General features: G+C 51.3%; 1 protein-coding gene across 6 annotated transcripts in view; it reads left to right on the plus strand.

Annotated features, from left to right (window-relative positions):
* The window catches only part of LOC105464308 (parvin beta), a 138,927-nt gene that overhangs the window by 88,275 nt on the left and 35,118 nt on the right, over window positions 1-15,534 (plus strand). For all 6 annotated transcript variants that reach the window (XR_976769.3, XM_011712087.3, XM_071080724.1 and 3 more), the window contains exons 4-6: window positions 2,694-2,796; window positions 10,972-11,112; window positions 12,371-12,486. Coding sequence is in view for 5 of the 6 variants with exons in the window: in XM_011712087.3 (XP_011710389.1) it covers window positions 2,694-2,796; window positions 10,972-11,112; window positions 12,371-12,486 (360 nt within the window). In the remaining variant the exon portion in view is untranslated. The remainder of the gene's footprint in view (window positions 1-2,693; window positions 2,797-10,971; window positions 11,113-12,370; window positions 12,487-15,534) is intronic.

A 15,534-nucleotide genomic window follows, 5' to 3' on the forward strand; every position in this document is an offset into this window, starting at 1 on the left:
TGCTCAGCTCACTGGCAGGGCTCCTCCTGGCTGTCCCCTCTGCCTCCAGTGCTCTTTCCTCAGGTGTCCTGCCTGCCTGCCTTCCTGCCTTCCTGCTTTCCTGCCTTCCTTCCCTGGAAAGGAGTACGCCTGGGGTGTGGCGAGTCCTGTTAGAGACACTCATGGAACCCCCCACCCTCCCGTGGGAGGAGCATGGGGAGGTGGGCCCTGTGCTTAGGGGGTCCTGGGTTAGGGACAGCGCTGGAAGTTGCAGGAGGGCATAAACCAGCCTCAGAAGAGAGTGGGGAGGGAGAAGGGGAACTGTTCAGGGCCCTCAGGAACGCGCCATGTGAGGGTTGGGGGAGTCAGGGAGGATCCCCCAAGGGAGGCTGCAGAGAGTGAAAGAGGAGGGCAGGAAGCCAGTGAGTGTGGGGGTCTGTGGGCCATGGGGGGTCGGGGGAGGCAGCTCCTTGGGAACTGAGGGGGTTCAGGTGCATCTCTGGGACTCCCAGGCCAGTGCTCTCCCTTGCCCTGCCAGCCGCCTCACAGAGATGGCCCAGGGTGGAAACAGGGTGTCTGGTGCTGTGCCCCTGACCTTCAGAGGTGGCGTTGACAAGACCAGAATGCCACAGGGCTGTGCACCTCTCCCTGCAAACCGCCCTTTAATTTATTTTTACCTCTGTTCCTTGTGGGCTTGTGTGTCAGGTTTGGTATTTTTGTGTTACTGGGAAAATAGAGTGTGCTTCACAGAAATTTGCCTTGTGGCCAGTGTCGCAGGTTGCAGCTGTTTCTGAGTGACAGGGGACGGTGTATTCTGGACTTGTGTCCTTTTGTTCATCTCTGAGAGGGGCCATAAACTCCCATTTCCGAGAGGTTACTGGGACCAATTAGATCATTGCGTTAGTTTCCCTTGCACAGGAAAATCATGCACTCCGTGCCATGGATCGAGTCCGTTTTATTTTGTGGAATAGACATGTCGGAAGCAGGATTGGCCAGGTGGAATTGTGTTCGGCGGGAGTCCTGACTTTCCCTAGGTACTTTCACAATGGAAGCAATCTTCTTCTAAAGCGTATCACCCAGTGAACTGAATAGAAAATCTGTTGCATAAAGGCTTAAGAGGAAGGCTGGCCTGGAAAAATGAAACTCACGTCCACAAAGTGATTTGTACCTGAACATTCATGTCAGCACCATTCACGGTACCTAAAAAAAAGGGGTGATAACTGAAATAACCATCAACCAAGGGATGGAGAAACAAAATGTGGTCCCCCATGAGATGGAATATGATTCAGCATAGGCACGAAAGAAGAATGGAAACATGCTGTAACATGGATGAACCTCGAAAACACGCTCAGTGATAGAAGCCAGACGCAAAAGGGTGCACATCATCTGCTCCTGTTTATATGAAATGTCCAGAAAGCCAAATCCATGGGGAGGGGAAGTAGATTCATGGCTATGAGGGGGTGTGTGGGAGGGAGACAGGGAGAGTGGCTGCTAATGGGCATTGGTTTCTTTGGAGGGTTGAAAATGTTCTAAAATGGATCATGGTGATGGTTGCACAATTTTGTGAATATCCTAAAAGCCATCGAATCACACACTTTTAAAGGATGAATTGTGTGGAGTGAGAATTCTGTCTCAATAAGGGTGTATACAAAATGCAGCTGAGGGTGGGCACACCAAGCTTGTCAGTAATGATGCATAAATCCCCTTTGCTGTCCTGGGTTAGGGTGGGTTGAGGCTTAGGGTGACCAGGGAGGAATGGACATCTTTATTTTATTTTATTTTATTTTATTTATTTATTTTTTTTTTTGAGACGGAGTCTCGCTGTGTCTCCCAGGCTGGAGTGCAATGGTGTGATCTCGGCTCATTGCAAGCTCCGCCTCCCGGGTTCACGCCATTCTCCCGCCTCAGCCTCCCAAGTAGCTGAGACTACAGGCGCCCACCACCACGCCCGGCTAGTTTTTTGTATTTTTAGTAGAGACGGGGTTTCACCATGTTAGCCAGGATAGTCTCGATCTCCTGACCTCGTGATCCACCCGCCTCGGCCTCCCAAAGTGCTGGGATTACAGGCTTGAGCCACCGCGCCCGGCCGGAATGGACATCTTGTAGGTCACCTTGACTGTCTTGGGGTGAGGAGAGTGCAGTATTACCAATACTGAATCATTCGGCCCCCCACCCATACCAAGGTGAACACCAGATGCTCTGGTCCTAGTGGCTGCAGAGTTGTATAGCCTCTGTCCTTGTGCTAACTCGACTTGGTGGTGGCCCCAGAGCTGTGCAGCCTCTGTCTCTGCGTTTGCTCTGGTCCTGGTGGCCCCAGAGCTGTGCAGCCTCTGTCCCTCCACTTGCTCTGGTTCTGGCAGCTGCAGTGCTGGGCACCCTCTGTCCCTGAGCTTGCTCTGGTCCTGGTGGTGGCTGCAGAGCTGTGCACCCTCTGTCCCTGTGCTTGCTTTGGTCCTTGTGGCTACAGAGCTATGCACCCTCTGTCCCTGAGCTTGCTCTGGTCCTGGTGGTGGTCCCAGAGCTGGGCACCCTCTGTCCCTGAGCTTGCTTTGGTCCTTGTGGCTGCAGAGCTGTGCACCCTCTGTCCCTGAGCTTGCTCTGGTCCTGTTGGTGGCTGCAGATCTGTGCAGTCTGTGTGTCTGCACTTTCCCTGGTCACTGCCTCATCCCCGTGGCACTGGCGGAGTGAGGCCGTAACGCCTGCGTCTCCTGCAGGTCCTCCTCGACTGGATTAACGACGTGCTGGTGGAGGAGAGGATCATTGTGAAGCAGCTGGAGGAAGACCTGTACGACGGCCAGGTGCTGCAGAAGCTCTTGGGTGAGTCCACGGCAGGGACAACTCTGTCCCACCCCCATCTCCCTGTAGCAGCCCTGGGCTGGGCCAGGATTCTCTGAGTAGTGAAATGGTCCACAGGTCCTAGGAGGACACTTGAAGCTGCAGTGTGCCCTTCCCAGGTGGTGCCCTCAGGCCCTGGGCTGTGGCTTCAGGGTCCTCTCTCTCCTCGCCATTTCTACAGAACAACCAGCCATGGGGCAGCAGCAGGTGCGGCTCCCGTTCTGTTGGGGCTCAGACCCACTTTGCGTCCCTGCCACCCGCTTTCAGCTTGAGCTCCTTCAGCTCAGGATGGGAGGCAGCGGGAGGGAAGCGGGTCCCCAGCGATATTCTGTGAGTGAATGTGTCACCAGATACGTGATAGCTCACGTTCCCTCACCAGGGACAGGCTCTAGTGTCGCATTTGCTGGGCGAGGGCAGGTTAGTGATCTTCCCGGGACTGGCTGACAGATGGATTGATGGCCCAACAAAGCGGTTATTGATTCATCAGATGTTCGATGAGTCCCGAGTGCTGGGTGCCAGGACTTTGATCTTTGAAACAGACATGGTCCCTGTCCTCAGGAACTTACAGTCTGTCTGAAAAGACAAATATTTTCGAATAGTTACAGTTACTGTTCAGATTGGTTGTGATGAGGGCCTTCGGAGATGCCGCAGGTTCTGAGGAGAGGACCGTGGCCTGGGGGCGGGGCAGCCTTGCAGCTCACGCAGGAGAACAAGCAGGAGTTTGTAGGCAAAGAACGGAAGAGCAGAGTTCGCAGATGATGAATGAGAGGAATTCTCAGACTCATAGTGGGTTCTCACGGTGCCTGGCATATGTTTACACTTAATTTTATTTAATATTACTTTAAAAAATGTAAAGCATTTACATGCTTCACAAGTCAAAAGTATGAAAATGACATACCTTGAAAGGTCCTAGCCAGGTGTGGTGGCTCAGCCTATCATCCCAGCACCTTGAGGGGCTGAGCCAGGAGGATCACTTGAGCCCAAGAGTTTGAGACAAGCCTGGGCAACATAGTGGGACCTCGTCTCTACAAATTACCAGACGTGGTGATGTGCACCTGTATTCCCAACTGCTCAGGAGGCTGAGGCAGGAGGATCACTTGAGCCTGGGAAGTTGAAGCTGCAGTGAGCCATGATTGTACCACTGCATTCCAGCCTAGGCAACAGTGTGAGACCCTGTCTCAAGAGAGAGAGACAGAGAGAGAGAGAGAGATCTCACTGCTTTCTCTTCCACCTGTACACTCCCAGGTAACAATTTTCAGTGGATTCTGATTTTATCCTTCTTATGTTTCTTTACAAAAATGTCCATACACACAACTACTCATTTCCCTTTTGTTCCATGCATAAAAGGTGGTGTATTTTATACATTGTTTTACACACCTTGCTTGTTTCACTTAGTGATATGTTCTAGGAAGCCTTCCACGTGGAGACTACCTTTCTTTTTCTTTACGGCTGCATTGTACCCCACTGTGTGGATGTTCCTCAGTTTACTCACCCAGTCTTCTATGTGGGGCATTTTTGTCATTTCTAGTGTTTTTCTTTCACCAATAATATTGTGGGAATATCCTCGTTCAGATGTTGAAGAAACTAGAATTGTTGACCTCAAGTGTAATGGGTTGCTTCCTTGAGCTGACCACTGTAGAGGAAGGAATTATCAAATTCGCAGAGGCTTCACCTCTCACCTCTGGGCTTCCCAGGTCTGTTGTGCCTTGGTTGATCTTTCCTGTAGCCACTTTCTGTCTTCCCTGGACTGTTCAGTGTGCAGACCTGATGTAATATTTCCATTAAAAAATGGCTCCCTTGCTCCTGCAACACTCCAATTTCTCTGCATCACTCAAATGTACTGACCATTAGATTTGGCACCTGATGGGTCATTGGTGGCCCAGATGGGAGCCGTTTTAGCACAGTGGTGGGGGTAACATCCTGATCAGGAAGGGTTCAGGGGCAGAGAACTGTGCCTTTGAGATGCATAATTTTGAGAGGGAGAGAGAGGAAGGGAGTGAGGCCGTGGTTGCTGCAGCTCCTTTCCTTTTTGAGACAGGGTCTCACTCCATCGGCTGACCTGGAGTGCGGTGGTACAATCACGGCTCACTGCAGCATCCACTTCCCGGGCTCAGGTGATTCTTCCACCTTAGCCTCCTGAGTAGCTGGGAGTACAGGTGCATGCCACCATGCCTGACTAATTTTTTGTATTTTTTGTAGGTAAAAGGCTTTGCCATGTTGCCCAGGCTGGTCTTGAACTCCTGGGCTCAGGCAATCCACTCACCTCGGCCTCCCAAAGTGTGGGGTTTACAGGCATGAGCCACTGTGCCTGGCCATAGTAGCTCCTTTTCATGTCTGTCCATTGGAAACCATCCGAGCTGCCTGCTGAAATTACATGTGTGGAGCCCCTGGCACAGTGCCTGGCACAGGTCTGTCATCAATAAGCGGGAGTTGTTATTGCTGTTATTTTTTAAACAGATAAATAAATGCCAAGAGCAGAAATAAGGAGTGTCTGACTCCCTGCTGGGTACCCCATCCACCCCAAGTCCCCTGGGTGACTGGCACATGATAAACATTTGTTGATTAAGTCAATGAAAAAAATTCCTGCAGTTTCATTACCTATAAAGATTGTGGGATCCTCTTGTGGGAAATGAAACGGGGACAGATAAATGAGTATTGTTTGGATTTTTGGTCCTCAGTGCCATCCACAAACTCCGGAAGGGATCAGCTATTTGCTGAACAGTCTTTCGGTTCTCATAGAGCTCTGATATGTTTTCAGGGTCCCCAAATGCCTATGACAGTGACCTCAAGAACTCAGTGTCCCCTTGTACGTGGGATAGCATACCTCTTCAAGGTCAGCAAGAGATTCCACCCATGTCATCCCCAGCATTAGTGGGGTCAGCAGATCCTCTGTCTGGGGTTTTGTTTTTCTGCTCAACCTCCCTGCTTTGATGGACTGCACAGACAAGCCCCATCCTGGTGGAAGGGTCACCCCGTGGGCCATCCTGGAGGGTCACTCCCACAGACAAGCCCCATCCTGGTGGAAGGGTCTCCCCGTGGGCCGTCCTGGAGATCTTGGATGTGAAGATTTGGCTGTTGCTGGTGTTGGCCCTCTGTTGAAGCAGTACCTCCAATTGGTACTTTGCTCCCTGCCTGAAGCAGATACTTTCTAATATTTTCAGAAGCAAACTTCAATGTTGTGTTCACTTTCATTTTTTATTTCTGATTCTTTTGCCTGCACCTGTGGCTTCTCCCACCCAATGAGTTGAAACAGTATGTCCGCAAGCCTTGTGTCTGGCAGCCTGGCTATGGAACTGGCCTCAGAATCTCAGGACAGGCTCTGAATTTGCATCTGCATCTCAGCCATGGTTGCCTGTAAACCATGCCAGTGCCTTCTATGGAGTAGAATTACAGGGGCATCTTTAAAGCCGCATCCTCCCCTCTCAAGACACATCCTTTTGGTTCCCTCTTCAGTTAGCGCTGGCAAATGGCAGCACTTACTCTGGAGTTGCTGTAATTGTCCATGAGTCCTGCTACCTCGGTTGTGTTATCCATAAAGTATAACATGAGGCTTCCTTTGGCTCAAGCAGCCTTTTTCTTGTGGAGTAGCTGCTGTTCCATCTTGTTTGAATAATGGCATAGGCACTTGAGAAGGCAATTCTAAAATCTGAGTGTCAAGTGGTTTGACATATTAATAGCACTTTTTTTTATTGAAAAAAGAACAATGGACGACAATATTCAGATAGTAACAGAGCATCAGAATGTCTTGTCTGGTTTTGTGAATGTTGTTACACTGAAAAGACATAATATACTATTGATGTGATATACTCTTGATGTGATACTACTGATGTGATCACCTGATCCTTGAGCTCCAGGATGCCAGGAATGACACAGATGTAGGCATTCAGCTCTTTGGCTTTCCAAGGGCAGAAGCCCAAATCAAATAGGAGATTTTAGCTAAATGCCAAGGTCAAAGCCAACTTCTGTGCATCTGGAGTAGAGAAGAGGTCTGAGGACTGGGCCTGGGCTGTCAGCCATTAGTGGTCAGGAAGAGGAAGTTCTGGCAAAGGAGTCTGACAGGGGTCAGTCACAAGGGAGGGGGAGCCAGAGGAGTGTTACATTTGGGAGGGGTAAAGGAGGTGTTTCTAGGAGGTGAGAGGGAGTGAGAGGAGGAAAGAACAGACCTCTAGTTTGGCCATGTAGAAATTACCCAGAGTGAACCAGCAGGACCCTAGAGGAGTCCCTCTTCTTTTTTTTTTTTTTTTTCTCTTGAGATAGTGTCTCACTCTGTTGCCCAGGCTGGAGTGCAGTGGCGTGATCACAGCTCACTGCAGCCTTGACCCCCTAGGCTTGGATGATCTTCCCACCTCAGCTTCCCCAGGTAGATGGGACCACAGATGCATACCACCATGCCCAGATAATTTTTGTATTGTCTGTAGAGCTAAGGTTTTGCTATATTGCCCAGGCTAGTCTTGAACTGGGTTCAAACAATCCTCCCACCTTGGCCTCCCAAAGTGTAGGGATCACAGGCATGAGCCACTACACCCAGCTGAGTCCTTCTTCTTGAGAGAAGATTCTGAAAGCAACTCCTGGGTACTCTGCCACATGCCAGGTTTCTGGGGGTGTAGCTCCCCTGTGTTTGCAGTGCGGCCCTCAAAGTAGACTGCATATGGTCAGAGTGAGGTGCCCGTGCTGCAGGAGCTCCTGACTGTCATCCTGCTGCTCACTCATGGGCACGCCCTCTCCTTGTGAAGGTGAGGTTCTTCCTCACGTGTGTTCTCAACCCAACATGTGGCCATCACTCTGGGTCACCTGCTACATGGGAGAATCCTTCCCAACTTTCTCTCTTTCTGTGCTAGGAAGATAGGAGTCCTGGCCACGATGGAGCCCTGAGCTGCTCCTGCAGCCCCCGCCAGTGGGCACAGTGATGTCTGATGATGCAGGTGATCATGCGTCATATTCTCTGCTGCACAGGAGTCACCCAAGACCCAGCCTAAGGCAGCACCCGGGCATGGCCAGTCTCTTTGGTCTCTGTTGCCTGCTGTTTCCACCGCCAAATTCCTATGTTCAAGTCCTACATGCGGGGCCCACCCATGTGACCTCATTTTACCTTAATTGCCTCTTTAAATACAGGCACATTGCAAGGAATGAGAGCTTCGCCCACTAGGAGAGATGGGTAGCCTGGCAGGCCCCCACTGTCCCTGCTACCAGCCAGACCTGCAGGTTGAACCTTGGAACGTGACTGTATTTATAGAGGTAATAGGATAGGCATGGTGGCTCACACCTGTAATCCCAGCACTTTGGGAGGCTGAGGTGGGTGGATCACTTGAGGTCAGTAATTTGAGACCAGCCTGATCAACATGGCAAAACCCCGCCTCTACTAAAAATACGAAAATTACCTGGGCGTGGTGGCATACACCTGTAATCCCAGCTACTCGGGAGGCTGAGGCAGGAGAATCGCTTGAACCTGGGAGGCAGAGGTTGCAGTGTGCTGAGATGGTGCCATTGCACTCCAATCTGGGTGACGAGAGTGAAACTCCATCTCAAAAAAAAAAAAAAGTGATGAAGGTAAAATGAGGCTATACGAGTGGGTGGGCCCTAATCCAATATGTCTAGGGTTCCTATAAAAAGAGGAGATTGGGACACAGACGTGCACAGAGGGAGACCGAGTGAGGACACAGGAAGAAGACGGCAGCTGTCTACAAGCCGAGAGAGGGGCCTTAGATGGGTCTACGCTACCGGTGCCTTGATCTTGGACTTCTGGCCTCCAGAGCTGTGACATAAATCTCCGTTGTTTAAGCTGCATGGTCTGTGGCATGCTTTGTTGCAGCAGCCCAGGCAAATGAATCCAGTGTCCTCCGCTCCTCTGCCGACTCCTCTTCCTCCACCCTGGGTGACGTGGCCATGTTCAGTCTGCGGGGCTGGATGGTGGCAGGTGCAACGGGGGCGCGTCAGGCTCCCCTTCTCCCTGGTGGGTGAGGCTCTCGGACCACCCAGTTCCGTATAATCCTCTCTCTCCTTCCTTCTCCAAGCTGCCCTGCTCTGCCCTGTCTGTGGTTGTTGAACACCTGTGGGACCTACTTGCTCTCTACTTCCAGGGCGCAAATTCAGACAGACAGCTGTGGATGACTCAGCGAGGAACTGTTAGATCCAGATGGAGGGAAATAAGATGAATAAGCGGGAATCATTTCCACTCCCCTGCAGGATGCGTTTTGTTGGGCTGCTTTGTTTTTTCTCTTGCAGTCACTGCCGCTCAATCTGATGTTATTTACGAGTGTCTGTCTCCCCACTAGGAACCTCTGTTATCTGTGCCATATCCAGCACCTAGGATAGTGCCTGTCCCATAGTAGGTGTTCAGTCCCTATCTGTGAGCCAACAAACGAAGGATTGAAGGGGTTTTCCGAGCCCAGCAGGCCTTGCTCTAGAATTTTATTATCCTGAAAGGGATACCAAAGCGGTTTGTTTTCTAATTGAGGGAGGGGAGGCTGCTGGGGAGATAACACTGAAGACATAGGGGCCTCTGGCTAAAATGCTTTCAACAGAACTTTGTGCTGGGAATCACTTGCAAAACAGAAACCCCATTTGTGACCAGCCTGGACTTGATTGCTTTCATGATCGCCCGTCAATGCATGCGTCACCAACAGCAGCTGTGTATTGAAGGCTCTGTGCTGCTTGCAGTCACCCTCCCAGTGAACCATCTCACGATGCTCTGTGACGTCGCTTTTGTTGTTTTGCAGAGGGGATCTGTCGGTAAACACTGGAGTCTTAGAATCGAAGACTAGCAGGGAAACTGGGGGTCCTTCCTGCCATGCAGCAGGCATGGGGTGGGGTGCTGGTGGCCGGCACCTGCCAGTACCTACTGCTAACAAAAGGGAAATTGGAGGAGGTGCAGGCTCGGCTGGAGCTCAGCCTCAGTAATTGAATCTTGATGAAAAGTGACAGTTCTTGTCTGCGCTCCTCCAGATTGCTTCCTGTTCATTCTCGGTAATAAAATCATCGCCAGTTCTGTGAATATCTAATCTAACTTCCTGTTGTGGTGTCAGAATGTTAGAGAAACAAGAATGGGAGCCTCAGGTGTGTGGGGAGGCAGAAGCAGCTTCTAAGACCTTTTAAAAAATTATCTTTATCAGTCCTCTCCCTTCTGGGACCCACACGGACGGTCTTCTCACCTTTTGACCCCCTCTCTTGTTCTTCCCAGGTAAACTCTTTGCCTCTCAATTGCATCTTGAATTATGTTTTTTCCATTTTGTATGCATAGAATGTTCCCTAGTGTAACACCCACAGTTTTATCCTTAACTCTTCTTTCCTTTTCAATCTGGAGTCATTCTCTAAGGAAGATTAGTGACCTGAAAGCTCAGAGTTCCATGGTTCAACATCTCAAGATGCCCCCTTGGCCACGTGGTAACTTGCCCCACTTCGGGGACCTCCTTGAGGCCAGGGTCAGTCCTGGTGGTTCTGAGTTCCTTCAGCATCTCTCTCTTTTCACTTTTCCTTCCTTCCTTCCTTCCTTCCTTCCTTCCTTCCTTCCTTCCTTCCTTCCTTCCTTCCCTCTTCTCTTTGTTCTCTTCTTTTTCTTCTCTTTCTTCACTTTCTCTCCTTCCTCCCTCCCTCCCTCCCTCCCTCCCTCCCTCCCTCCCTCCCTCCCTCCCTCCCTTCCTTCCTTCCTTCCTTCCTTCCTTCCTTCCTTCCTTCCTTCCTTCCTTCCTTCCTTCCTCTCTCTCTTTCTCTCTCCCCTCCCTCCCTCCCTCCCTCCCTCCCTCCCTCCCTCCCTCCCTTCCTTCCTTCCTACCTTCCTTTCTTCCTTCCTCTCTCTCTCCTTGCTCCCTTTCTCTCTCTCTCTCTCTCTTTCTGAGGCAGGGTCTCACTCAGGTTGCCCAGGCTTGGGTGCAATGATGTGATCTTGGCTCACTGCAACCTCCACCTCCCGGGCTCAAGCACTTCTTCTGCCTCAGCCTCCTGAGTAGCTGGGATTACAGGCATGTACCACCATGCCTGGCTAATTTTTGTATTTTTAGTAGAGACGGAATTTCACCATATTGGCCAGGCTGGTCTCAAACTCCTGGCCTGAAGTGATTCACCCACCTCGGCCTCTCAATGTGCTGGGATTACAGGCATGAGCCACCATGCCTGGCCCTTCCAGCTTTTTCTGACCCTCTCCTCTTGTGCTTCTCATTGCAGAAAAACTGGCAGGATGCAAGCTGAATGTGGCTGAGGTGACACAGTCCGAAATAGGGCAGAAACAGAAGCTGCAGACGGTGTTGGAAGCAGTACATGACCTGCTGCGGCCCCGCGGCTGGGCGCTCCGGTGGAGCGTGGACTGTGAGTTCCACGCCGTGGGGGGAGGGAGTGTCTGGAGGGAGCCCGTCCTCTCGACATTCGTCATCCACATTTGTCATCCGCATTCATCATCATCCCATCTGGCCTTGCATCTTAGAATTGGGTTCATCTCCCTGCGCCGTAAGAGGGAGAGCATTGCAGGGGAGAAGAACAGGAGAAGGGTTAGGGAGCTCCTAGAAAAGGTACCTGGTCAGGCCACGGTTCTCCATCCTCCCCACGCTGCAGAGGAGAGAGGCAATGTTTGTGGATGGGTGGCTCAGAGGGACTTCGAGAGAGAAGCAGCCTTGGGGGGTTCTTGTTGGGACTCAACCCCAAATACCAGTGGCAGCAACCCTAGTGGGCTGTTTGCCTGTGACCCTGGCATTAGGAGATGTGACATCATGGTATTTTCAGCCAAGACATGAACCCAGAAGGTGAAAGACTAAACCAGGAGAAAGTTCTCCTCGGTGCTGCCCACTCCTTGCCCACCTCCTTCCCCTTGAAGCAAGGCCGTCAGGGTGTGGCTTCAGGGCTCTCTGTGCAGGGCCAGAGGTCTCTGTGTTTTGGTGAGCTGGGCTCTCAGCGGTGGGCAGGAGACCCTGGAGCCTGGCCCTGCACCTGGTTTCTTGGCATCGAGACCTTGGGCAGACCCAGGCTGTCTTGTGGGTTGCTAGGTCCGTGGGTGGGGAATCGGGTGCCTTGTAAACTGTAAAACCCTGCGGAGGAGAAATGGTGATGATGACCAAACCTGAGTCTGCATGCTGAGGAGGAGAGAGGACAGACTCAGGCAAGGCAGGGGCGAATGGCTAATGTCCCCAGAGCAGCCTTCGCCCTTGGCAGCCTACCCTTGTTGGGATGGTTCGTTGTGTAGAGGGAGCCCTTTTTTAGTGCCAGAGATCATAACACACATCCTTGTGATGGCTAAGTGGCCGTGACCTGCTTTCTGTGATCTTTTCCCTTCTGTGCTAATTTTACTATCCTGTTCCTTCCCCTCATCACTGCCCAATTTATTGCTTTTAAAACCATTGTGCTTCTAAAAGTGTCTGCACAAGTCATCTTAGGCCAACAAGAGAGGAGACATTGAAACCAGAAATGACTTCACCAGGTTGCTCATCAGCTCTCTTTACTTGTCCACACTTTGCTCCATCCTAGCCTTGCTGGGGTCTCATTTAGATGCTGTGTCTCTGTTGCTTTCTGCACGTGGGCTCGGGTTCCTGTGTCACCTGATCTAAAGTGTCTCCTTTCCTCCTCCCTCCCGCAGCAATTCATGGGAAGAACCTGGTGGCCATCCTCCACCTGCTGGTCTCTCTGGCCATGCACTTCCGGGCCCCCATCCGCCTTCCTGAGCATGTAACGGTGCAGGTGGTGGTCGTGCGGGTGAGTATAACCGAGCGGTCGGCCTGCCCGTAACTCCGCCAGAGAGGCAACGTCTTCTTCCTCCTGCAGTTTTCCTGCCCTCCCCCTCCTTTTTTCCCCCCAGGAGGCTACCTTCTATTTTTCCCTTTTGACAAAATGTGTGTCTCACCCTGGCTCCGAGATAAATGATTGGAACGGGAACAATGGCATTGATTTGATGAGAGGCAGAAGCAGAGGCAGGAGGGTGTTGAGGTTTAATTTTCCACATTTTTGAAAAGAACATTCATTTCTCTCCAAAGCCAACTGGTTGGAATTCAATCCCCTTGAATGTGCTTATTACTCATTGGAGGAGGTTGGCCCCGCGGGATGAAACAGACACCCAAATTAAAGCCGCTTTGCATTCGCCGTGGATTATTCATCATGCCCCGTCATCTCTTTTTTTGGGTTCATTTCTCTTGATTCACTTGGAGAAATGGAACCAGAACCCAGGTCCTTCTTACAGAGGGTGAAGTAGAGTTACCTTTCTCTTGCTGTTTCCCTTGCATTTATTTTTTATTTTATTTTATGTTTTGAGAAAGGGTTTCACTCTGTCACCCAGGCTGGAGTACCGTGGTGCAGTCACGGTTCACTGCAGCCTCAGCCTCTTGGGTTTAAGCAGTCCTCCCACCTCAGCCTCTCACGTAGCTAGGACTACAGGCACATGCCACCATGCCTGGCTAATTTTAAATTTTTGTAGAGACGGGGACTCACTATGTTGCCCAGGCTGGTCTCGAAGTCCTGGGCTCAAGTGATCCTCCCATCTCAGCCTCCCAAAGTGCTATGATTATAGGTGGGAGCAGCCATGCCTGGCTTTGTTTCCCTTACATTTAAGTGGACAGTCGCTGCTTAGGGTTCATGTATGCAGTTTCCCTCAGTAAACGTGCACTGAGCGCCTTCTATCCTCTAAGCACTCGGCATAGGCTGCTGAGCCACTAAAGGAGGAACACATGCCTGGGGTCTGCGGGGGCGACCACTGCTGCCAGAATTAAGGTCACGCTTGGAACCTTGGATACCTCCGTGTTTATTTTACTTGAGACATCCGGCTCCACTTTCCTCTGGTTTTTAAACTTCTCGGTCCCGTGGTCTCTGTGGTCCGGGAGGACCTGGCTGCCACTGTGTTTTCTGAACGCATTCTGACCCCTCTGTTACCCTGGGAGCTCAGTCTTGACTGGACGGGAATGCTCCTCTCTGGCATCAGGCGAGGGCCACCTGCCATGTCTCCATGTTTCCTTCCTAAGGAGGATGTTTGTGGCTGGTGGTGGTGACTTGGGACCTGGGGGGCCATTCCTATGGCCCCTTGTCTTGGCCACTGGTTCGCAGGCAGCCGGCCTGAAAAGGCTTCCCTAGGACACATGGGGATATGGTTCCCAAGCCCACCTACGTCAGCTCGGGGCCCCAGGAGCCCTGTGCAGGCTGAGAAACCAGAGTATTTCCTTTCAGGCTTGCACTTGAGTCCAAGATAATCTTTGGGGTTTGCAGAAAGTTTGAACCAGGCAAGCACTTGCTGGTGCTTCCTGCCATAACGGGTTAGAGAAGTGTTGTTTGGACCATGACCAAAGCAGAATGAAATGGGAGCAGGGGGTCCTGCGAACTGGGCACCATTACTCCCCAGACCTTAGAGCCGCCTTCTTTCTTCTCTGCAGCCCCCTGGCCTCTGAGCTTACTCAGTGGATCCCTTATCTAACCCCAGATGGAGTGGTTGGTGTAAGGGATGTGGCATTTCCAGGCTGGAAGGAAGAAAGGGAAGGGCCTTATTTACTGCCTGGCCGCGTGGCTTTAGGCTGATCACTTGCTTTTGCTGAGCTGCAGTGTTTCCCCCATAAAACCGAGATTTTACTACAAACCTGTAAAACATCCAGCTTCACGTCTCCAATCCTAGACCTGGGCCCAGCACCCGGTGGGTGCCTCAGGCATGTTTGGTCCGTGACTAGGTGAACACAATGTCTCTGGACCTTCCTTGGCAGGCACTCCTGAGAATCGGGATAAGCATCACCCACACTGTTGTTCAATAACAATCACCAACCCTGAGTATTCCCTGGGGGTCAAACTCAGGAAAGGGATGGAAGCTCAGATCTTGATGGTGTCCCCTGTGGGCTGGCCCAGTGGGAAGTGAGTTCCCGGTCCCTTGAGGGGTTCAGTGGTGGTTGGATCAGCCACCCAGACTCCACCTGGAGCTCCTGTGACAGGTGGGCTGCCACCCCTACTGTCACCACTGCCATGCCTCCCTCACCACCATCACTTCTTTTTTTTTTTTTTTGAGACAGAGTCTCGCTCTGTCACCCAAGCTGGATGCAGTGGCACAATCTCGGCTCACTGCAACCTCCGCCTCCTGGGTTCAAGCGATTCTCCTGCCTCAGTCTCCCAAGTAGCTGGGATTACAGGCGCGTGCCACCACGCCCAGCTAATTTTTGTATTTTTAGTAGAAACGGGGTTTCAGCATGTTGGCCAAGATGGTCTCGATCTCTTGACCTTGTGATCTGCCTGCCTCGGCCTCCCAAAGTGCTGGGATTACAGCCGTGAGCCACTGCTCCGGCCATCATTGCTTTTTGATACCTGCCACGCTCTGGGAAAAGTGTGACATATGCTGTATCAGTTTCCTAGGGCAGCCGTAACAAAGTACCACAAACCAGGTGGCTTAAAACAGCAGACATTTATTCTCTCGCAATTATGGAGGCCAGAAGTCTGAAATCAAGACGTTGTCAGGGTAGGATGTCCTCCTTCACATCTCCTCCTCCAGGGGAGGAGTCTTCCTGCCTCCTCCAGCTTCTGGTGGTGGCCATCAGTCCTTGGTGTCCTTGGCTTGTGGCCACATTTCTCTTTAGTCTCTGCCTCTGTCATCATACGGCTTCTTTGCTCTGTCTGTTTCTGTGTCTATTTCCTCTTCTAATAAGAATGTGAGCCATATTGGATTAAGATGGGACTCACCATAATCCATGATGACCTCGTATGAGCCAGTATCTGCAAAGACCCTTATTTCCAAATGAGATCACGTTCTGAAATTTGTGGTAGATACAAACTTTGGGGCACCCT

Source organism: Macaca nemestrina, chromosome 15, assembly GCF_043159975.1.
Source record: "Macaca nemestrina isolate mMacNem1 chromosome 15, mMacNem.hap1, whole genome shotgun sequence".
NCBI lineage: Eukaryota > Metazoa > Chordata > Mammalia > Primates > Cercopithecidae > Macaca > Macaca nemestrina.